At 50.6% G+C, this 24,736-nt stretch overlaps 1 protein-coding gene across 2 annotated transcripts in view; it reads right to left on the reverse strand.

Moving 5' to 3' along the window:
- The window catches only part of CAPZB (capping actin protein of muscle Z-line subunit beta), a 133,219-nt gene that overhangs the window by 59,549 nt on the left and 48,934 nt on the right, over positions 1 to 24,736 (reverse strand). For both annotated transcript variants that reach the window (XM_034645396.1, XM_034645393.1), the window contains exon 2: positions 10,725 to 10,814. In XM_034645396.1, coding sequence (XP_034501287.1) covers positions 10,725 to 10,814 — 90 coding nt within the window. The remainder of the gene's footprint in view (positions 1 to 10,724; positions 10,815 to 24,736) is intronic.

A 24,736-nucleotide genomic window follows, 5' to 3' on the forward strand; every position in this document is an offset into this window, starting at 1 on the left:
GCATCTCCCTGCTTTCCATCCTGTCAGATGCATGCCCACTGTCAGGGTTCACGGAAGGCAGTGGAATGGTTCTCAGGACTGTCTCAAATGCCTCACTGGAGGGCCTTCTCTCCTCCGCCCTGCCAGGTTAAATACACCAAGCCCTGCAATGGTGCACTGGGTTCTAACCCCCGTGAAAGTCAGGACTGGGATGGTCCACCTGTGCAAACACGGGAAGGCTGCCAGACCCAGGGGTTAGCAACAGGTCCCGGAAAGCCAGCAAAGGTAATAAAGGAATCCGCAAGCATATATTAAGCACCTGTCTGTCATGCACGTAGGCATGTGACATACATCCACAAACCCTCCCAAGTGCTCCAGGAATGGGATTTTCTTACCCCCACCTCGTATGCTGGAGCAAACCCTGGGAAGTGAAGAGACCTGCCAGGGCTCTCAAAGCTGGAAGATGACCGAACGGGATTCAAGTCCCAGCCAGCCTCGCTCCACCCACGAAGTGAGCTGCAGGGGCAAGGGAGCCCAACCCCGGGGGCATCGGCCAGAGGCCCCATTTGCTCGGCTCTCGCTACATTTTCACCATACACGGTAGGTTATTCGGTCATAGACCTGACAGAAATCAGTGCCACTTCTGCCAGCAAAAGGGGATCCTGAAAGTAGTGACATCAACACAACGGTATCCACGGTGACAATCTTTCAGTTCTAGGCAATGGGACTCAAGTTCTGAGATTGCGACCATCTGGCCCTCACTTCACAGAGGAGACGAGACCCAGAGAGACCTGCCGATCACAAAGAAGTTAGCAGCAGACCCAACGCTACAACCCAGGGTCCCTCACTTCATGTACACAGTGCTTTCCTCCCGCCCTCCCATTTCCTGCACCACCGAAGCAGCTAGAAGTTCTCTGGAGCAGCTATTTGAAGAAACCACAAGGAAAGCTGTGTTCCCTCTATGCCACTTTAACAGTTAAAAAAAGTGGTAAACTTGGCTAACATCATACTTATGGCCATTGCCAAAAAGGGTCTAGAATCCAGGTCATTTGATATTCAGGTTATATACCTTTCTAGGAAACCAATGTTTTCCAAAGTGGATTCCATGAAAGTGAGTTAGAAAAATGCTAGGTTCAAGGAAATGTTGTTTTTAACTGCAGGACTTCTCAGAACCTTTAATGAGGCACCATGGACGGTGAAGCTCCTAGATGGCAGAGCGGGCCATGTTTCCCCCGTTGTTCACAGTCTTTGTTCCTCAAGAGGCTCAACCAAGGTGAGCCGACCAATTTCATGACAGGCAACAGGCAGGTTGCATCCAGGAAGAAACTCAATCCATCCACTGAGCAGAAAGCCAAGTCATCCGTGAAGGCCACTTTTCCAGCCATGCTATCCTGTTTCATTTGGCACCCCACAGAGAAGGACACAGAGGATGTGTCCGAGACATGTGCACTGCTCCCTCTGTGACTCACCTGTGTACCTGGCTTCCCGTCCTAACAAAGTATTCCCACTTTTCTTATTAGTGGACCATCCGCACACAGCGGCCGGGAATCATGGAGTCAGACTGCCTGGGTCCAAAGCTTGGCTGCACCACAGCCACCTGGCAACCTTGGCCAAAATACCCAGGCCCCTGCTGCTGCTTCAGTCTGGTGGGTACAACAGTGACAGCCTCAGAAGGCACTTTCTTAAGATTTAGGCAGGAACCTTCTTTGTCATAAGTGGCAAATACTTTTCAGAGTTTGTTCTCAGCCTTTTCATTTAATTTTATTTCAGCTTTTAGGTTAAAAGTGCATGTGGTCATAGGCCATCCTTTCGGTGTTAGCCTCTATGCCTCAGGACCGAGGCCTCCCCCATCTCTGCCCCAAACACCGCTGAGGCTTCCCTCCTGCTTCTAGCCTGTCTGCTTTCTGTGAGCCCGTGAGCGGGATGAGCACGTGCCCAGCAAGAGATACTCAGCTTGTCCGCCCTTAACGTTTTTAGTTGTTTCAGCAATCTGACTGAATAATCCTTTGTTTCTTCCCAGTGAAACACGAATGTCACTTATAATACATCCTAAGTGCCTATGGGACGGGGCCTGGTGCTGAGCGGGCCGACTCCACTCACTTCTGCCCCTGGGTCTGAGCTCCGCGGCGGCCGTCACACATGGCCCGCCTGCCGCCCAGGGAGCCCATGCCCAGCTGCTCCCGCTGTCCTGCTGCCGCCAACGCCAACGGGATCTTGTCCTTCCACCCCAGGTGCCTTATAGATTCCAAGTGCCTTATGCTGGGTTGTGTGCTGATGCCGGTACATTTGATTTAAAGGTAGTCACCTTCCTGACCCATCCCTTTAGCTCTTGCAGTGCAAGAACTTGCTTCTCCTAAAACTTCTAGATTTACTTTATTAACTGAAAGAGCAATAGTGGCTTACTACTTGTGTTTGAACAAAACTCTTTTCTAAAGCGCACCCCCTGCCCAAACACACACACACACAAGGCACAGTGTGTGTGCGTGTGCATGTGTGTGCTGGACGACAGTTACTGATGGCTTCACCTCCGCACCACCATTCCCATTGAGTCCACAGCTCCCAACAGCCGGGCCAAGCAGAAACCAAACCGGAAGAGGCAAGGAAGAGAAGTTTACAGAGGCTTTTCTCCTGAAGCACTTACAAGTTCCATGGCCACTAGCCCGCCTCATCACAAATCTCTTTTATAGTTTCACCTGAAAAGAGAATTCTAGCAGGACATACAAGAAATGACATACTATCACATTTCATCTTTGAGACCGCAATCCAGTGGACGACACGCTGAATCAACAGCTGAGCTCAACTTTCCCCTGGGTCCCACATCCGGTATGGGACATCCTCGCCACCCCTGGGTCCCACATCCGGTATGGGACATCCTCGCCACCCCTGGGTCCCACATCCGGTATGGGACATCCTTGCCACCCCTGGGTCCCACATCCGGTATGGGACATCCTCGCCACCCCTGGGTCCCACATCCGGTATGGGACATCCTCGCCACCCCTGGGTCCCACATCTGGTATGGGATATCCTCGCCATCCTTGGCTATAAAAGGGGAGTCGCCAGCTCACCTTACAGAGTGGCTGAGAAGATTAAACCAGGTGACAGATCAAATGTATAATAATGCGGCCTGTATATATCAGTGTTTCAACATCTGATGGGTCTCCATTAGAGCTATTTTTCCATGTCATTCACTGAAAATGACTTTAGGAAGAATGAACAGAGGGGAGAGTCAGATTCTAAATCTGAGCCCAAACACAAAATCTCTATTTAGAACTTGATCATTTCCTCTGAAAAACAACAAAAGTGAACCGGGTGGTCGACAGCTACGGGGACAGGAGACTGCTTTCACATAACCTAGTTTTGGAGAATTTCGAGCCCCTGGCCATAATCAGTCATCTCCGTTACTGCTCTAGAACTGCTCAGGACCAGCGGACGCGTCATTCCGGTCTCCTGGAAACAGTCCTGCTCCCCAAGGAACACATGCGCACAAAGGAAAGCAAACGGCCCCTGTACTTTTCTCCCTCATTCACTTGGCTTCAAGTTTTAATTGTCTGGGCTGCCTGCTCAGGAGGCAATCCATCTCATTCTTAATTGGATCAAATGAGGGCCCATTCTTCTGTGTATAAGAGAACTCATCAGAATTTCAAATAACTTCCCAGGCACATCTAAGAGAGAGCAGGTCAGGGGAGGGCACCCCAGGGAGTCCCACTTTCCCTTCCAAGTCAATCGCGCCCTTCTGTCCTCGTTTACAAGGGCTACCTAGCTGTCACCTTGACACAAATCGGAGGCCCCATCATTAGGTGGCAGGGTCCTCGCCTCTGCAACACGCTGGGGTCATGGAAGGCCATCTCGCTCTGGAGAGGCAGCCCTGGGCGGGGAACAAGGAGCCAGTTCAGCACCTCAGTTCAGGGGCTGCTTTCTCCCCTCCCTAGCTTTTAGTCCCCACAGCTGCAGTCCATTCAAAGAGCAAAAAAACGCTTGCATGAAAAGGCTCACCACAGCTTTCCAAGGAATGGAGTTCATTAAAATACTGCTGGAGGCCCTGGGCTGGAATGCTTTTCCCCTTGTAAAATGGGAACTGCAGCTCAGTGTCGCCTGTAGGGAAGCTCGGGATAAGCTCAGAAACATCAGTGCAACAGAGACTGTGCAGGGACTTTTGCATAATTACCAATTATTCCATCCATTCTCCTTCTCCTGCTCCAGAGACAATATCCGGCCTCGGAGAGAAAACTTCCCGGCAGACCCTGGGCAGACCCGAGGATGAACGGAAGCCGGAGGCCAACTCCCCCCACCCTTGACATAGACCAGCAGGGAACCTCCCTCGGTACCAGAGGATGGCGTCTGGTATAGGGCTCCAAAACCACCACGCACCAGCCCCAGCCCATGCGTCCGTGGTGTGTCAGTGGGGAGCCCCTGACCCGTAGCTCAGCTCGTGGGTGCCCAGCAGGGGGAAGAAGACGCCCAGCTGGGAGGCCCACTCGCCAAGCCCCAGGCTGGAAAAGGCCAACTTCCCTGAGCCTCAACACAACTTAAGGCTTCAGTGCAGAAAACATTCTTTTTGTATTAAAATGTCTTACATGTGGGCATGTTACAGACTGGAATGTAATTATTTAAAGAGAAGAAACATAAAATTCTCTACTCCAGGCAGCCACTTTGGGATTTGCCCCCCAAACTCCAAAGATGTGTATCTGCTCAACTGTCAGGGATGGTCTGGGGGAAGGACCTGAAGAACAGAGGGAGAGGCCAGCTGAAAGGTGGCCAGCAGAGAGTCAGGAGGGAGGGCAGACACTCACTGCTGGCTAGGCATAGCCATGAAAGAGCCTGGACCACCTTTACTCAAAAGTAAAGACAAACAAATGTGCCGGCTGGGTATCTGCTTGGTAGACACGGAGCGCCAAGCGGGCCACAGCCAAGTCTTCCTTCTTCCAGAAGTCCTCCCGAAATTCTCCACTAAATGCCAGCTCTATGGAGCCGGGCCTTTCATCCCGTATCACCGGCACCTGGAAGAGTATTTGACCAACAGCGGAGGTGAAATTCTTGAAGAAAGAGTAACTTTTGACAGCCCTCCTCGGAGCTGATGAACCGGTGAAGACCAATGGTCTGAGAAGCCAGCCAAGGTCATTCTCACCAGGGGTCAAGTTTTAGGATCCTGGCATTTTCTCCTGTGGAAGGAGAGCCAAGGAATAAAGGCTGCATTTCTTCTCAGGGCTGAGCACAGTGCCTCACTCAGAAGGGGTGCTCAGGAAATGTGGGCTTGACTCCATTAAGTTTTCACCCACTTAAGCTAAGACCCCTTTAGAAAGAAGACCTTTTAAATGTTGCCTCTGAAACAAAGGAGGAAAAAATGCTGATGTGAGATTACTTTTAAATGGTGAAGGTAAGTGGCAAGTCAGGCAGGAAGAAAACACAAGCCTGGGACGCCTGGGTGGCTCAGTTGTTAGGCTTCTGCCTTCAGCTCCAGGAGTGATCCCAGGGTTCTGGGATCAAGTCCCTGCATCGGGCTCCCTGCTCAGCAAGGAGCCTGCTTCTTCCTCTCCCACTCCCCCTGCTTGTGTTCCCTCTCTCGCTGGCTGTCTCTCTGTCAAATAAATAAATAAANAAAAAACCTTAAAAAAAAAAAAAAAAAAAGCAAGCAAGCAAGAAAGAAAGAAAACACAAGCCTCCTCACTGCCGAGCACAGATAAACTGGATCTTCATGGCTGCAGGACCCTGGGTCCCCACGCCCAGCACGCCTTCATCACCTGGGGACAGAGCGGGGTTTGGTGCTTCATTCCACACAGCTACCACTGGGAGAATAATTTCCAAAACTCGTTGGTTCTGCTATTAAAGACTGAAAAACTGAGTAGCAATGCTTAGCAGAAATCAGACAGATAACAATATTAATGAACTGTTAAATATGATATTAGCCTTCATTTCAGCAATCACAAAGGTGTGGAGCTTGGCTCCCCCAGCTGCTTCATGGACTGCAGGTTCTTGGAGACTTCAAGCTCATCTGCCGGGCCCCCAGTGCCTAAGTACACCCCCTGCACCCCAGCCTTGTGACCCGTCCGGCCTGAAGACTCGCATGCTCCTGGCAGCCCTCACGCTGTTGAGAGGTGGACGATTTCTGAAAGCCATTCACAATACAGGTTCTGCAGAGCCCGGCAGGGCAAAACTCCGCATGCCTTCCTATTTCTGGAGGGCAATTCCGGCTGCTACGAAGAGGGATATGCTGCTACGGAGACCGACCACGCTCTCAGCTCCCCTGCCGAAGCACCTCTAACAGCTCCCCGGTCTCTTCCACCTCTAACCCACAGGCCTGGCCAGGATGGCTCAGGGGCGTTCCCAGCTGATGCTCTCCCCCGGGCTTGAGTAACACCTGGGGACACCCACGAGCTGGACGTTTGGGTGGCTACAGCACAGAAGAGAGAAGGAATTAAAAATGAAACGACTAATGTTTGCAGGCAAAGACTCTCCTGACTGGTTAAACAGATTTAGGGCTATTTTTGGTCTGCTCTTAAAAAAGGGCAAAGGACAGATGGCCTGCTGGGTGCCAATTTGCAGAAACAAACTCCTTCCTCAGCTCAGGGCTCAAACTACACCCCAGCCAAGTTTCGGCTATTACTGCCAGTGTACAGAGTAAAGCTGTAGAAGGTCAAAGTGTAGGAAGCCAAGGGAGCATCTAAACATCATATGATTCTTGGCCCACATGGACGAGTGGGTATTTTTGAAATGGCTTAACAATGGATTTCGGCTGGCTTCACTCTAGTACAATGGGATTAATATGTAATAAAATGATGTCCTAGCCATCCGCAAAGGAAGGTCACTTCCCACCAATCCCAGCATGCACCATAATCCCGAGGCAGCAAAAGCTCTGATGCTAGAAAAAAAAGAGAAGAAGGAAAGCTCATCTGGCATGATAAATTAGGCTGCCCTGGCCTGGCCGCCAAGGGCACACCACATTTCTCTTTCATACGACTTTTCATAACCGGACTGCTGGTGGACCGGATAAATTCCCCTACGGTTTCCTGGCTCCAACATCTAAGCGTGGCCATTCCCTTCATGGAGAATGCTGGCAAATCCTAACATTCTTGTCAGGCTTAAAATTGGAGACTTTTCTTGAAAACAACTACCTCCCTTTCATTATTTTAGGCAGGTGAGCATGGGAGGAATGACTGCAATTTGCACCGAGCAGTGCATTTGCTGCTCTGAAAACATCTGACTGATCCCAGATTATGTGAAACAAAGGCCTGGACCCACTGCTTCTAGATAGACCCAGAATAGTGTGAGTTTTCTGCAATCACAGCTCTGGGAAGAAATACAACTGCAAGTGAACTTCAGAGACACAGCGGTACACTCAGCATGGACCAACTCTTAAAAGAAAGAAGGAATTCTGCAGACCCAGTTAAAAACAAAACAAACCCCCCACCCCACCAGCATTCCCAGGGCAAAGAGAAGAAAAATAGCAGCAACGAAAGGAAAACACTGATAGAAGTAATTTCTAGGACTGGTCATAGGACCTTGTACAAAAGCAGCCCAAATACCCCTCATACACTACAGTGCAGAGCAAGGACCTTGGAAGCAAGGCCATTAATCAAAAAGTGCTTTTGAAGCATGTCAGTATAGTTTTAACGAGGTGTGCTTTACCAGATCCTAATTCGGTGAAAAGCCGTGCTCCATTTCCATTCTGACATTCATCATAGTTCAAATTAAAAAATTAATGAGAACACCCGATTCCCCAGCCCATTCTGGTTGATGGGAATCTATTATGGCCTCCTGTTCAGCCTCAGGAGGTAGACGGGGCCCAGGGCTGGCCTCCACACAACCTGGTGAGAGGCAGTCGGCGCCTCTCCAGCAGCCCCCCCACCCATGGGGCAATGGACAAAAATGAACTGCTAATCCCATGTGGCCTGGCTCTAAGGAGGGGCCGTCTTTCAGGTCTCTAGTGCTGCTGTTGTTTTTAATTACAGGAACGCTCAATTATTCTCCATAAAACAGATGTTTTAGTATTTTAGATTACTAATGAATTATTTAACATGTTGCTCCCTAACAGTTCAGACGGACACATCAAGAAGACACACCACATTTGATCTGTTGTTCTGGGTGTGATGGATTCACGCAAAAGGGCCCAGCAGAGGTACCCCCTCAGAAGGAACTGGGACTCCTGGTGCTGCTTGGCTTCTTCCTCGGAGTCAAAATCATCCAAAAGGGGTGAAGTGACCCGATGTACATTCAAGGGGGATTGTGAACACCAACGGAAGCACTAACACAAACCACAGCATCCAGCTCAGTACCGGGCACACAGCAGGGGTTCGACGACTGTCAGCTGTCAAACCCGCAACCCAGGTCTGCCTCCATCCCCGTCTCCAGCCAAGTTCTGCAGGAGACAAAGTCACAAGGAGGAAAGCAATGTGTTCTGACGGTAACCCATGGGAGGCCCCACAGCACATCCCCTCTCAGGGACAGGACCAGTGTGGTACTTCGACGAGGGTCCAAGGGGCCTCCTGCAAACTGCATGCCAGGGCCGACCTTGGGGGGGGGCACCTGGTGTACGGCTGAGGTGACAGACAGCTCCCAAGGTTCTCCTTCACTCCCTGTCAGTGCTGCAGTTTTCCTGCCAAGCCCCAGCCCCAGCAGAGGAAGCAGCTGACCAGTTCCCGTAAAAGCAGCCCTGTGCCCATCACCGAGAGAGACAGTGACGGGGGGATCGCAGAGAAAACACACTGCTGTTGCCATAAGAACACAACAGCCTGTCGAACACCAAGAAGGGTCTACTGAGAAAAATTCGCTCATCATTTCTTCTCTGGTTGATTTCTAAAATACTGTAATAGCTAAACTGGCACGCCAGGTTTAAACTCAGCCAAGCGTGCTTTCATGCTGAGTCTAAAGACAAAGCAGCCTCTGCCGCTGACCCAATTAGGGAGCGGATCATACCTTCAGCCTTTGCCCACCTCTGCCACATATAATCAAGCAAAAATCTCCGACCAAGAGAAATGCGAAGCAATACGGCACTCCCCAGGCTGCTGCCTTGTAGGGCTGGGAGTCAGATCAGGCCAAGCAAGCGAACCGCGGTGCGCAGCAGGCTCAGTGAGTGGGGGATGGTGACAATAACCACCGCCTCAAGTTCAGCCCTCCTTCTGACCTGCGAGGACCCCTTGCAACTGTCCAACTGCATACTTCATGATTTCCCAGCAAAGACTGCTTTTGCTAAACACCCTCCCTCCCCCTGCCTAACCCGCCCCTCTCCCCAACTCACATGCTGTCCAAAACCAGATCTAACCCATCCCGCGTTTGGGCCGATGCTGAAAAACCAGGTCTCACAAACTCCAAATGTACGGCTTCTCTAGAAAAGTGTGAAAACAAGTCACAGAGGATCGTCCTCCCACAGGGCAACAGCGAGCAGCTGGAGCAGAGCCCACTGCCCTCCAGACGGGGCCTCACCACAGGGGCCTGCAGCAGAGAGCCCACTGCCCTCCAGACGGGGCCTCACCACAGGGGCCTGCAGGCACTCAGTCCACCGCTGGGGCTGATGGCACCTCCCTGCCTCTGGGTTCTGACCCCGCTCCGCACATTTAAAGGCTTGTGTGCCTCGCAATTCTACCCTCTCTCCTTTCACACTCACCTCACACGTCTGTGTCAGCCGGGACCCATCACGTCTTTAAGTCCACCTTCCTCCTTTCCATCCCAAGGGCCTGTGGCTGCCTTTCTCATCAGGGCCCCTGACCTCAAGAAACCTCCCCCTCCTTCTCACTTGTGGGAATGTCACCAGGACAGACTAGTGCGTTCACCACCCTCCCCAATCCAGCGGCCTCCCGACGGGGACCGCGGGTGCCTATAAGCACGTGCACAGTGGCGACGAGGGGCCGAGGACTGCTGCGAAGTCCTCTCTGTGAATGACACGAGACTCCTGCAAGAATGCTTCTCCTAGTACCATCGCTCTGAATTCAGATGGTGGAATAAGGCATCGCTACAGCACATGGACACATTTTCAAATCATTATCGTAAAAGACACCTCGTTGATGGGCCACAGTTGGCAGTGGACCATCACATCCCAGGAGACAGGGGGTACAGCGACCACAACAGAGGACGTGGCACTCGAGCCAGAATGCAATGGCCAAAGAAGCTAGTAACTCAGTTGGCCTCTTGGAGCCTGATTCTAGTTTATCTTACTTCTTTTCAGAATTTTCCAGAGCTTAATGGATTTTAAATATTTTGAGGCATTTCAAATAATATTAATCTGAGGCATCAATCTGAGATAAATCATTCTGAATTTAAAAATATACAGATATTTAAAAAACAGATGTGATGAGCTCTTTGCTGACTTTGGTGTTCTGTACCGGTCAAAGTGCAGGTGAAGCCCCTCAAGTATTCTATAGGGTAGATTTTGTGTTGTCTTGCCTGGAGGAACCTGCACAGCAGCAAAGAAACAAAAGGAGCCTAGCACCAGGCACTGCTGAATGCCCGCTGGGTGTGTGTGGCCTCTTCCTCCCCGTGCTGAAATGCAAGCTTCTAGAAACTGAAAACATGCAGCTGGGGCAAGGGGACAGATTGTGATCAACTTGTGAGCTCCCATCTTAGGCTTTATCAACCCAGCTGGCTCTGGGAGACAACCGCAGGGAGGACTCCCAGAACTCGGTGGTGGTGGTGGTGGTGGTGGTGGTGGTGAGGAAGGTTTCTTCTGGGTTTGGAACTCCGTGTGGAAAAAAGCACACAGAGGCAACCAAGTATGAGCCACAGCCCAAGTGAAACCCTATGAACAAAGCTCATACCAGGTCGATCAGGTCGCTGAGGTTCTTCTCGATTTGCTGTGGAGGCAGGCGCCTCATTAAGTCCAAGGCACAGTCCAGCTGCTGGTCACTCTGTGAAAAGAGAAACAGAAGCGTCTAGGTCATTTTGCCAACAGAAGCAAACCCCTTTTCAAAACGCATCCTTGGGGCATGTGGGTGGCTCAGTTGGTTAAGCGTCTGCCTTCGGCTCAGGTTGTGATCCCAGGGTCCTGGGATGGAGCGCCGTGTCAGGCTCCCTGCTCAGCGGGAAGCCCGCTTCTCCCTCTCCCTTTGTCCTCTCCCACCCCCAGCTCGTGCTCATCCGCTCTCAAATAAATAAATAAAATCTGGAGGAAAAAAAAAAAAGCACCCTTGCATGCAGTTTCAGCTTGCCCAGGGTATTCTAACACCAAGCAGGCCCGCAGTGGGCACTCCGACAACTTCCCGGAGCGGGGTCGGGGGGACAGGCTCTGTGACAGCGCGCTCTATCTCAAGTGGTGATGTCTGGAAGATACTCAAAAAGTGTGAAGCGGGCCGGAGTTCCACCCACACCTGAAAACCCCCTCGGCTTTCCTGTTCCAATTCCATGGATCACGGAGATGCTAATGTGTTACTTCCTGATTGGCCCTGCAGAGGAGCATGCTCCTTTGCTGTACCCTGGACATACGCGTCAGGTAATGTCACCAGGCCAGGTGCCTTGATGCACTCCAGGCCAGGGACAGAGCCAGGCAAAGAACAAGTGGCAAGATGCACGCCAAAGTTAAAGTGCTTCAGTCTCAGCTGAAGCCTGGGACTCATCCCCAGGTGCCAGGCCCTTGCACAGGCGACTGAGACCTTGGAGCATCTCCAGTCAAGAGGTGGCTCCAGCTGCAGAGCAGACAAGTGCGACAAACTGGGGTCACTGCTGTCGCAGGGGCCCAGGAGGATAAAGACCCCACTGTGTGCTCCCCAGGACTCGCCTCACTGGACATTCAGGTTGCAAATACTTACTCAGAGATACCACGTGCCAGTCACCATCAATATGTGATCAACAATGGAGGTGGGGAGGAGGAGGAAGGAGCAGGTAAAGTGAGAGTAAATTCAGTGCCCAGCGGGCTGTGGCACAGGCTAGACCTCAGGAGGTATGACAAGAAAGGTGAGCAAGGTGGCCCAGGCAGAGCAGGAAGACCACGGGACATGCCCCTGAGAAGTATACCTGAGGCAGCCAACACCACCCATCACAGGCTCCAGCTCGTGTGCCCAGACCCATCTCAGAATTTTTAGAGGCCCCAAATCAACACGCCAAAGAATCTTCATAAAATATAAACTAATCCTGGAAATGGCATAATTGCCTGTAATGAACCAGAACCTCCGAATACAACCATCGACACGTCGGGGATATTCACCACAAACAGGCTATGGGACAAGGACCCACTTTGTCCTCCACCGAAGAACTAACACAGCAAGTTAACTGGAGGCTATTTCGTTCCCAGGTAACTGACTGGACATATACAGCAGGCTGTTTTTCTAAAAGGAAACAACAGCACACCTGCCCCCCCCACCCCCGTTGAAGGTGGTTATCAGGGACAATTTATTCTGGGATACACAACAAAGTGGCTACTGCCCTACAAAGAAACACACACTCACTCACCCCGGGAATGGTGCAGCACTTGTTCTGATCAGTGAAACATTGTAGCAACCACGAATCCCCTACTGGCACCATGCCTTCCATGCCAGCCAATGCCACGGTGACACGGGTCTGGCCTGCTGGCATGGGAAGGCATTTTCACACCATTTCAAGGGTCGTGAACACAGATAAACTGAGTTGCCTCTAGAGAGACTTACATTCAATTTCCAGTTCTGCCATTCATTAACTATAATGTTGGGCAAATTTCTTAACCTCTCCGAGTCTCTCTTTATCTATAAAATGGGGGCATTATCTGCTTCACAGGGTTGTTGCAATGATTCAATTCCTGTGAAATTTTTAATATACAGCAGTATGTTATTTGGGAGTATTTTCTGTGTATAAATACATGTTTTAAATATTTCAAAAACATTAAAAATATACACATATATACACTTCATAACATTTGCCCCACTCAACGCAACCCTGAAATCTTTCCTGTTGCTACAAACTGGAGCTCTGCGCTCCAACTCCATGAACAGCTGTGTGTCCCCACCCCACCCCATGACTGTGCCAGAAGAGAAAACCCTAAATGACTCCAAACTAGTTAAAAGATGTAAACTAATGAGCCAAAGACCTAAACACACACCTCACTAAAGACGACTTACAGATGGCAAATAAAGAATATGAAAACATGCTCCACATTATTTGTTACCAGGGAAACGCAAATTCAAGCCACAATGAGGTCCCATTATACACCTATCAGGAGGGCCAGAATCCAGAACTCTGACTGCTGACAAGGACGGGGGGCAACGGGAACGGTGACTCGCTGCTGGTGGAACGCAAAATGGTACAGAGCCACCTTCAAAGACAGTGTGGCAGCTTCCTACAAAACTAAACAGTCTCACCAAACGATCCAGCGACTGCACTCCTTGGTATTGACCCAAAGGAGCTGAAAACTTATTTCCATACAAAAACTGGCACACCAAATGTGTGTAACAGCTTTATTCACAACCGCCAACACTTGGGAGCAGCCAAGATGTCCTCCGGCAGGTACGTGGATGAACCACCTGTGGGCTGTCCAGACGCTGGAATATCATTCCGCCCTAAGAAGAAAGGAGCTCTCGAGTGTGAAAAGTCATGGAGGAACCTTCAATGCATATGACCAAGTGCAAGAAGCCAGCCTGAAAAGGCTGCATCCTGCAGGATTCCAACTCTGTGACATTCTGGAAAAGGCAAAACTATGGACACAGTCAGAAGGCTGGTGGTTGCCAGGGGCCGAAGGGGAGGAGGGATGAACAGGCAGAGCACAGGCACAGGACTTTTTGGGGCAGTGAAGCTCTAATGGCGGGCGTGCATCGTAAAAAATTTGTCCAAACCCCCAGTCCGTACAACACCAAGAGTGAATCCAATGGAGACTACGGACCAAATGATCATGACGTGTCAGTGTAGGTTCAGCAACTGTAACTCTGGTGGGGAAGGCCACGCATGTGTGGGGCAGGAATATACGGGCACTCTCTGCTCCATTTTCCTGTGAACCAAAAACTACTCTAAAAAATTACGTCTACTGAAAAAAAAAGGTACGTACTCATGTTTCTCAGCTGGGGCTGATTCTGCCCTCCCCACAAACCCCCAGGAGACAGCTGGCAACGTACGGGGATATTTCTTCGGTCGTCCTCAGGGGAGGAGGGGCTACGGGCAACTAACGGGTAGGGACCAGGGATGCTTCTAAACATTCCACAGCGCAGAGGACAGACCCCAACAACCTGGCCCAAATGCCAGAGTCAAGTCTGAAAACCCTGATTTAAAACACTGATTTTGGGGGCACCTGGGTGGCTCAGTCACTGAAGCATCCGACTCATGATTTCAGGGCATCATCTCAAGGTCCTGAGATGGAAGCCCCACATCAGGCTCTGTGCTCAGCAGGGAGTCTGCGTGGGATTCTCTCTCCCTCTCTCCCCCTGCTCACCCACGCTCTCACTCTTTCATAAATAAAAAATAAAATCTAAAAAAATAAAACACTCATTTTGGGGGCGCCTGGCTGGCTCAGTCGGTGGAGCATGCAACTTAATCCCGGGGTTGTGGATTCAAGCCCCACGCTGGGTGTAGAGATTACTTTTTAAAAAAATATAATCTTTAATAAAAATAAAACAATCATTTCTGGAAACTGCAGACTCCCAGACTCTGATCAAAGCTAAGGCTCCAGAAAACCACACATGCACAGAAACATTTTATATATAATTCTAATTCACAGACCACTCATAACCCCTAAAATCTTCTGGTCTTCAGAAGTATTCTCAACTGGATATTAATAACAATCTTCCTGAGAACAAAAAACAAACTGAGATGGAAGTAAACCTAGTTACACTGAAACCTTCACCCAGAACATACAGGGAGTCAGAGGAGATAAACTAGAAATTGAACAGTGTATTATCTAGGAAGAGCAAGTTCGGGGAAAGATCAACATGAAAAGATACTGTGTCCACCCTTCCACGGAGCCTCCTCACACGCCCCAAACCAGTATGCTGCTCACAGCCTTCCCGCAAGGGTGCCAGTGACATAAAGGGTCCCTCCCTCATAGTCCTCTGTCCTACCGGATCTATTTGAGAGCACTAAAAAAACACTACTGCAAAATGTTCTAACTCCTTTTTGCATTAATCCCAATGAATCCTAATTGGAAATGCTTCATTATAAATTTCTAGCGCTAAGGACATCTATTATCATTAGGACATCATTAGGAAATGACTAAAGGCTTCCCAGAAGCAAAGCAACATGGTGAAGCTTGATGACAGCTTGTAAAAAGTTAAAATTAGAGTGAACTGGAGCCCTTCACCTGGGAGTCACCCCACACCCTGAGGGGTCCAGACAGGGCACAGCACCAGAGTGAAGGAAACACAGATGGTCCGGAACTACAGGCAACAACAGGGGTGACCCCAGAAAGACAGTGATGGAACGACTGGGCGGCGGGGGTGGGATCCCCGCCCTGGTTCCCGCCCCTAACCCGCTTTCTAGTTCTTGTGTGGACCGTCACCCTGTGACTAAGGACTCTCCCTGGGATGGTTCCTTCAAAGCCCAAACTGCTCCTAGACCTTCCTTTGGACAGTGTCCTCCACCAGATCTACCTCCCACGGGTGGTGGTTTCCAGGCTGAAAGGTAAATAGGAAAAGAATGACCCATTTCACTTCCCTCTCCAGAGTTCGCTCCCATTCAATTAGTCATTCAGTCGTTACTTGAGTGTTTCCTAGGTGACAAGCACTGTTTTTGATGCTGAATGGTGAATAAAACAAAGTCCCTGTCTTCAGGAACTTATGCTGTGGTCAAAATTCATATGGGGGAAAAAAATCAAGGAAGGGTCTTCATCAGGCTATCAAAGAGTAAGGAGGGTACGGTTACCCCACTTTAGGCTGGCGAGGCTCTACAGGGTTGGGTTAGATGTTCTGGGTGCGTGTGCGTGTGTTTAAGCTTATAAACCAAGTTCTGCTTGCTTTTCACATGACTTCAAGTAAAAGCACAAACTGCTTCAATCGCCCTACAACAACTAAAACCACCATTAATACAGACTAGAACACAACAATTTTTCAGAATAATAAGCTGAATAAAACACTACAGCTTAAACAACCTCCCAGGGAATTCAGACACCTGCCAGTGTTATCCATCGTTTGCACGCAGTAAATCCCCGGCCCTATTAAATGAAGTAAAAGGGCAGAGACCAATTTGGAAATCCTCATCAAACAATTTACTCAGCCTCTAGGCAGAAATGAAAGAACAGGACATGTCCCAACCTGTGATAAACTCAAAATCTAATAACTGAACACAGCTATCCACAAAAAACGAACAAAGTTACAGTAGAGATGAGACTAAGAGATATAGAGGAAACTCCAAAGATGTCTCAGGAGAAGGGTACCTGAGCGGGTCATCACTGGCTCTGTGCACCTAGGAGCGCACGGACAGGGGCGGGGGCAGGGCGTGGTGACCTCTGCAGGGCGATGGGATGAGCGTGCACAGAAGGCCCACGCAGCAGGAAGGTGCGGCACAGGAGGTGACCGGGGCCTACAGTCAGGCTGGTTTCTCCCCCCAAACAGCTCGGAGGGCAGCAGTTCTCTAAGCAGGCTCCAGGCCCAGGCCCAAGACCTCCTAACTCCCAGCACCTGTGTCTCCTTTGTAGGTAAGGCTTCCGTGCCATGTTCTCTGGCCTTGAAAACTTTAAAATCTGCTTCTTCAGAGGGACTAGGAGCCCTCTTTAAAGATCCTTCTACAGAGGAATGACAGGAGCAGCCTTGCATCTCAGAAGGTTAAAGAGATCACACCGTCCAAAAATGGCCATAAGAAGATCCCTCACCCGGCATGCTGCTCTTAGGAGGAGCGACTGTGACACTCCTCCCACTGAGAGGTGGGGTCCACATACCCCCTCCTTGGAAATGGGAGAGCTTTGGCAACTGTTTCTATCGGCAGAGAAGAGCAGAACTGATGATCTGTGATTTCTGAGGCCAAGCCATAAAAGACCATTCATTTTTTACCTTGCTTGCTGAACACTCAGGCTTGGAGCCCCAAGCGGCAATGTAAACAGGTCGACCACCCTATGGCAGCCATGCTGTGAGGAAGCCCATGAAGGGACCATGAGACTCTCAGCCAGCCCCCCAGATGCCCCTCTTCCAGCTTCAGCTGTCTGATGCAACAGCTCGAGACCCCAAGCCAGAACCACCCCCCAAGCAAGGCCGTCCTGAACTGCTGACCCACAGAAAGCACTGGACATAACGATTCGTGTGTCTTAAGTCACTAGGTTCGGGGGTGATTCTGTTAGTTGGCAACAGTAACTGATACAGGGGGATGTCCCTGGTGGCTGTGGGGGGGACGTTCTGGCCAGTAGGGGGCCTGGGGACAGGAGAGCCAGCAGAGGAACCGCCACAGCAGCCAGGGTGGTGGCTATCTGGCTGGAGAGAGGGGGAGGGCCAGGGCCTTTAAGAGGCAGGACAGACAGGAGGAGAGTACTGACTGGAAAGGGGAGGAGGAAGCCCAAGAAGTTGGAGAGGACTCCGTTTTCCAGCAGGGCCCACCTGCTAGAAGACAGCACCGAAGCCTCGTTGGCACATGTACGGTTTCCGTGTGCCCTTCCCAAACACACTGTTTATGATTTCAAGGACAAGCAGTAACTCCAACCGTGTGGATTTCTGAGCAGAAGTCCTGCCTGGCCTGCGCTCGTGGCTGGCCGAGGTGGATCTGCACTTAATAGCATCTGTCCATCCGTAAACAACCACCCAAAGCTTCAAGGCCTTACAGTCTGTTCTCAAGTTCATCAAGACCTTCACTCGTTTACATTCCCAAGAGGCTTAGCACGTTCTTGCTTCAGGGACAGCACAGAGGTGAACTGCCCTGGAGCCCAGGGTGATTTCCCACAAATTTATGGAGGCTAAGGGAACCACGGCCTGTCTCGTATGATCTGTGACCCAGCAAGTGACTCCGCGTAGAAGCCAAATCTGTCTTCTGCCACGTGGCTCAGAACAAGCCGTGCTGGGGGCTACGTGGGGAAAGAGTCACCGGCCCACAACTCATCTGCAGATCACTCCGGAAAACTGCACATGTGGGTTAAGAAAAAGAGAAGTGTATCACTCCGGAAAACTGCACATGTGGGTTAAGAAAAAGAGAAGTGTTTCTTCTGCTGACCGACTGCCCTCTGGCTGAATCTTCCAGGAGGGACACGGCAGTGCGGGCCACACACACAGGGGGATTGGCTCGCCGGACACAAACACAAGCACTCCCCCTGGCTGACTTCTCTCCCCGCCCCCCCACCCCCGGCAAAAGCAAAGTCCGACACCCTCTATCGAGCGGATCGAAGCCACGGTGAAAGCCCTCGAGGCAGATCAAGCGTCCTTCAACTGTCTGGGGTCGCCTGCATTTCATCACAGCTGGATCGATGTCCTTTTCTAAAAACTGGGGAGAAAACCACACACCACCACGTAACCATTTTAGAGCGAACGATTCAGTGGCGGGGCCCAGGTGACCTTGATCACTCTGGAAACACGGTGCCTTCACAAGTCTCTGCTCTAGAACAATTCCATTAGGATCCCAGAACAGAACTTTCGAGGTCACCTAAGTCCTGCCCTCTCATCTTACAGATGAATAATGAGGTTCAGAGAAAGTGTGGCGAGGTCACAAAGTCGGGACGTGAGCCCGTATCGTCCCAGTGAGAGGTTTCCCACCCAGCTCCATGTAGTCACTGAGCAACCGTGTGAGTGACGGGCAGGCACTGGGGACACAGGGCTGGATTAGTCAGATGTGGTCCCTGCCCTCAAGGAGCCTGTGACCCAAAGAAGAAGGCCGCCAGGAAAAAGCAGCAGAAAAGGACGACACCACCTGCTCTCCACTCAGAAGTACGGCTATGCCGCTCCTCCCGGGATCACGGAGCAGCGGGGAGCCCCTCCAGGGACAGCCCAAGTACCAACTCTGTTTGAAGCCTGAAAGACGGGAAGCCTCCTAAGGTGTTTTACAGGGTCCGCGTGTTCACAGAGAGGACAAAGCAGCGAGCACAGTTAAACCGTGTCTCACGGGCAGAGGGACACCATCAGGAGCGACCATTCCCGGAACGTGGCGCTGCGTCTGCGTTTACGTTTCTCTGCTCTTCCCTGCGCTACACTTCCTCATCTAATACGCTGCTTCTAATCTGTGAATGTGGAAACTGGAAACCTGTTCTTATTTTAAAAAACCAAAACCAAAACAAGATCAACTTTGACGGAAGGAATAAATTGCAGGTTCTTAACACGGGGTCCAGTCACTGCCCCACAGCTTCTGAGCACCGTGACAGTTTGTGGTGGGGCGTGCATGTCTGTGTGACAGAGAAAGTAGGGGTGTGTGTGTGTGTGTGTGTGTGTGTGTGTGTGTGAAGACACGGGGGTATATGCATGAAGACGGGGGGGGTGTGTACAAGTGTGCACACAATTTTCCAAGCTAAGGGTCCACAGCTTTTTTCAAAGAGGTCCAAGACCCTGAAGGCACAGATGTGCTCTAGTAACAATAAAAATTCCGATCCTCCCACCTCGCCTGCTGGGTGGAGCTACGTCAGTCACCACTGAATCCCCTGGAGCCGTGGTTCTTGAAACTTCGAAGCCCAGGCCTCCCCGATGCTCCCCACCGGGACCGGCGCGCGTGAGGCACAGCGTCTGGCCCCGCAGCCTGTCCTCCACAAAGAGCAGGGGTCTTCCCCGAGTGTAAAGCACATGGCTTATCTGCTAGGACTTTTACACAACAGCTCAAGGGGGGCTCAAGGGCCCTTTCCTCCCTGATTTTTTGCTCATCTGACGCAGGTTTTCCATTTAGGCTGCCAGGAATCTCTAGCAAGGTAGGCGGAGTGTTATTTCCGTTTCCAAGTCATGAAGCACCAACAAAGGAGGGCAGATTCCCGCAACTCCCACCCCACACGCCCCCCTCCATTTAGGATGGAGAATGGGGGACCCACGGCTCCCCTAGAGCCAAAAGACAGGAAGAGTAGATCAAATTCCATATTCACCCCAAAAAGTTCTTTTTTCCGTCCTGTACTGTTCTTTCCTTGTTCGGCTTTCTTTCTGAAGCCCTGTGGCCAGGACAGCACCAAGGAGTATCTCCACCAGTTCCGCTTCTCTGTATTTACTGCTGTTCCCAAGCCCTTCCAAGCCCATCGAAAGCAGGCAACCAGGACAGCCCTCACAGAGTCCCCAGACGACCTTGAGTCCCCACCCAGCAGTGAGGATTTCCAAGTGCCTCCCTCCCTGGCACATTAATTCCAGAGCAAACTCCGTAACCCCAGACAGGCTCTGTGTCAAATACTACAACAGCCGTCCGCTGACGCTGCCCGTACACATCCCCCTTCAGGGAAGGGAAGGTCCAAAAGCAATCACGCTCAGCAGGTGGGGCTATATCTTTGCTGCAGCGTGGGCTTCAAAAAAAGGTTTTGGATAACCAATTCAGTGTGTACAGTCCGAAAACCTCCAATGCAGAACACAGAACGGTTTGCAGGGATCAAAGTTTATCTGGTAAACTTGGTGGAATGGCAAAAATTCTCAACAAGGAGTCAGTCATTGAGTCCCGAAGGAGGCACAAGTGTGGGAGCACCTTCTAGATGGCTAAGGCCCGGCGTGGCGAAGGGAGGAAGCACAGGTGCACCGGCGTTCCGCCCCCCTGCAAGGCCTTCTTCCTCCTGCACGCCCCCTCCCCCGGCCACCGCTGCCCACACTCCAGCAAGCTTGCCGACCGCTCTCCCATGCACGGACACTTGGCCCCCGATCCACACACAATTCAAAGACAACTGCTGCTGCCTGCTCTTCCAGACTGCCCCGCACGGCAGAGGGGGTGAGTCTATGCAGGGAAACACCCCAGGTCAGAGGACAATCAACAGGACCGCGGCCTGCCAGATTGCTTACGCAGGGCTCTTGGCTCTGCTGGTGGGCCAGTGGGGGAAGTGGAGCATTTTATCTCGGGTGTGCCTCACTCTACCTCTCCAAAGTGGAAGACACGGAAGCAGAGAAATGCTTAGCTAAAGGGAGTCTTAGAAACCATCTAATCAGCATCTGCTTTTAAAAAATGAGGAAAACCTGAGGCCCAGACTTACAAAAACTAATTCAGACTTATCACGTAGCTAAAAAGCAAATGAACCAGGACCAGAAAACAAGTCTCTTCATTTACAGTTTAGCGCTGTCTGCTTACAGCAAAATCCTAAATCAAAATTCAAGAGTGGGGATAGATTCACCCCCCCAGATCACTACTTTTAATACCATTCTATATTATTAGAACAATGGTGTTTTAAACCATTGGTGTTTATATCATCCATATAATTTTCCAAATTAGTCACCTTATCAAGAACAGTAAGAACCCAAACTTAGGGGCCTTACTGCACTTGTGGGTTTTGGGAAAGCCTCACCACGGCTCCATGAGATAGATGCTCTCATCCCAGGTTTGTAGATAGGTAAATCAAGTCTCAGAAAAGTTAAGTGACTGGTCCCAGATCCCAAGCACTGAATTAAAGAGGACAGAGCGCGCGCGCACACACACACACACACACACACACACACACACACACACACACACACCAGTCTGCCTCCCAGAACCTAACATTCTCTAGAGAATGTTAAAAAACCCAAACAAACAAAAAAAATCAAATGACTTGTGGAGATGGCTTGCCAGCTCACAAAATCAGTCAGGGGGAGTCTCTTCTCCCAGGCCGGGCCAATTATGAACAATTCTATCTACAACCAAATTCTGAAATCTCCTGTCACCTCAGATTATAGACTCTATTCTCACAAACACTATCACCGATGGGTGGATTTCTTGAAAACACCAACAGGTTTTTCAGACCGTTGCTCCGGCTGACGGTTTCCTGGACCCGGTCGGAAGATGCGCGAGGCGCCATTACCTACTGTCTGATCACTAATGCTTCGCAGATGTCTACAGCTGCCGCCTCTGCACGGTCCTGACTGGTGTCATGTGACAAGCTTCTAATCCTTCTACTTTGTCAGCTAGTAGTTAGACACGTAATTAGGGGCAATCCTGAGACATCTTCAATGGAAGTCACACATGCTGTCCATTTCTACCTCGATGTCACAAAAAATTCAAGAAACCTTTCATGAGAGTGGACGATGATTAAAGCAGAATGTCATGGTATTCCAAATACGAATTAAAAAAAGAGAAGTTTGGGCAAAACATCACTCACGCATTCACTGATGAAGGCTAAGAAAAGTAGATTCCCTTTTTCATAGCAGAAGCAGCCAATTCACATAAACCTTGTCCTACACTGATTTCTAAGACGGCCCGGATGACACGGAACATTTCGCCATGAGGTTTGTACCACTGACACGAATACATGGCTTCCAAAGGTGTGGGGGAGACCTTGGGTCTGACCTGCAAATGGTGCAAACAGACAAATCTTGATGGAAAAGCAAGATTTAAAGGATCTGGAAAAAATAATGGCTCCGTCAATCCAAGAGTTTCACCTAAAAGGGGGCAGTGTAGCCTTCTGTCTTAAGCCAAAGGGAGGCTTGAGGAAAAGATGAACACGACGCTTACCATCAAGCAGAGCACGCGGCCCACTTCTGTCCTGGGTTCCCGGTGTCCTATTTCAGAGGTGAATAAAAATGGAAGACTCTCCAACCTCTGCTTATCTTATGCAACTCAAGGGCAGCTCTTATTAGGGTACCAGCCTCTACCCTGCCCAACAGGGGCACAACAGAGTCCTGCAACAACAGTCCGGCTGGCCCCGTAGCACTTCCAAAAACATCACCGAGGCTTTCACGTGCTTTCGTGACGGCGAAGCACGATGTGACATGTTACCAGCCTGAGGTAAGTTTGCAAATCATTTTTTTTTTTAAGATTTTATTGATTTATTTGACAGAGAGAGAGACAGCCAGTGAGAGAGGGAACACAAGCAGGGGGAGGGGGAGAGGAAGAAGCAGGCTCCCAGTGGAGCAGGGAGCCCAATGCAGGGCTCGATCCCAGGACCCTGGGATCACGCCCTGGGCCGAAGGCAGATGCTTAACGACTGAGCCACCCAGGTGTCCCTAAGTTTGCAAATCTAATCTAGAACCGGTCTCACAGCTCCTCCCTTCTGGCTGTCAGGACCAGCTAAGCAGAGAGATGCCTAAAAACGAGGTCCTTCTGGCTTCAATAGCTAAGACCTACAACAGATAACTTTGCCAGTCAGTGGCTGGCACAAAGGACCTTGGAAGAAAGACAGAAGAGAGTGTAAATCTTTCACCTGCCTCTTCTGAGCAAAGAAGATCTGAACAAGTCCTTCCTCCCTAAGGCTCAACTCCTTCACCTGTTAAATGGGAATGAATATTCCTAGTACCTACCTTGCAGTACCGTTTTTAGGACCACATGAGAAAGTATCTGAGAAGAAAGTAGCACAGTCCCTGAGATGTAGTAAGTACTTCATCAAGAAAGAGACCATCACCACCCTTTCACACAGCATTTAGCTCCAGAGTGCACGAGAATCAAACACTCTTAAATGGAATTAAAACGCACGCTTGCAAGTCAGTAGCCTGGAACAAGAGCCTGAAAATCAAATCAGGGCCAGGCCTCCTCTTTTTGGTTCTTCTGGACTATATGAAAGTGATCTGTAGGAGTGAAAACTACTCCTCCGTCAACACACACGTTTCCTTAGAGCTTGTGTGTCTGTTGCCAGCAAGACATTTTCATACACTCAAATCTTCTTTCCCTTCCACCCTCAACTGAAGGCCCAACGCTCCATCTCAAGAAACGTGGTTTTTGAGTAAGGAGCTGAACGTCCCTCAATGAGCAGAAAGAATGAAAGGAAGGGAAGCAGCAACTTTGAGATCGCAAATCTCTTTCTGACGACCAGGAACAGCGTGCGCAACTGTGACCGCCATTCCCCACACCACCACCGCCTGCTCGCCAGCAGGCTCCGCCCCCCACAGCCCACCAATACAACCCCTAATGGCAACGACCAGTCTCCCCTGAGCAGTGACACCACGGCGGGCTCGGACCCGCGGGCTTCAAATGCATCCACAGGAATGGCTAAAACGCATTACGGTATTGTTCTCAGCGATTACATGCCAGTATCTCATTGAATCTGAAAACCCAATCCCAGAAGGTCACTGCTGGCCTTCCTGTCAGACGTGGAAACTGTGCCCCAGGGAGCGTGCTGAGGCGAACGTGCTAGTATGCTGAAGCAGGGCTGCAAAGACAGGTCTCTAGGACCCCAAAGCGGGCATGCCTAAGCACCACCCTGGACTGCTGGGCACCCAGGCACCTGCTGCCCCCACGCTCTCTTTGTGCCCTAAGGACCCCTGCGACCTCCTGGTTCTCAAGTCTCCCAAAGAAGAGGAGGTGGTTATTTCGCACCCACTTTTGCCAGCTGGGCGGCAAGCGAAGGAGGCGGTGTCGCACTCCAGCTGAGGATGCGGGTTTGGGGGAGGCGGTCTGCATTCAAATTCTGCGCGCGTTAGATTCTGGCTGCGGGACCCTGGACAAGCTACCAAACTCTTCCGGGCCTCAGGTTTCCTAAGCTGTAAGAGGAGGGCAGTCACATCACATCCTCCATACTGTTATTGGAAGGATCAAGTGGGCGTATTTCGTATACAGCACTTAGCGCATACATGGGATGTAGTCACTGCTCCATAAACTTTACAGGTTAAGTCAACAGAGAAGAGGAAGGGGGAAAAAAATAAAAGGACAGCATCTAAAATTTCAAAATCAAGGTCTCTCTGGCCTTCTGCCAACCTCTAGAAAACAGTGCTGGACTTCAGGCTTCTGGAGCACGGCAGCGACCGTGAGCACCAGGGAGGGCTTGGCCTGCACAGACCCATGGCCTCCCCGTCACGTCAAAGCAGGGCTGGCTCAGGCTTGATGCTGGGGCCTAATTCGGCACAGACCCCTGTGAAGTGGACACCCAAGGATGGCTTATAGGACAGCTCTTCATGAACCTGAA

The sequence above is a fragment of the Ailuropoda melanoleuca genome, chromosome 2, assembly GCF_002007445.2.
Source record: "Ailuropoda melanoleuca isolate Jingjing chromosome 2, ASM200744v2, whole genome shotgun sequence".
Classification (NCBI taxonomy): Eukaryota; Metazoa; Chordata; class Mammalia; order Carnivora; family Ursidae; genus Ailuropoda; species Ailuropoda melanoleuca.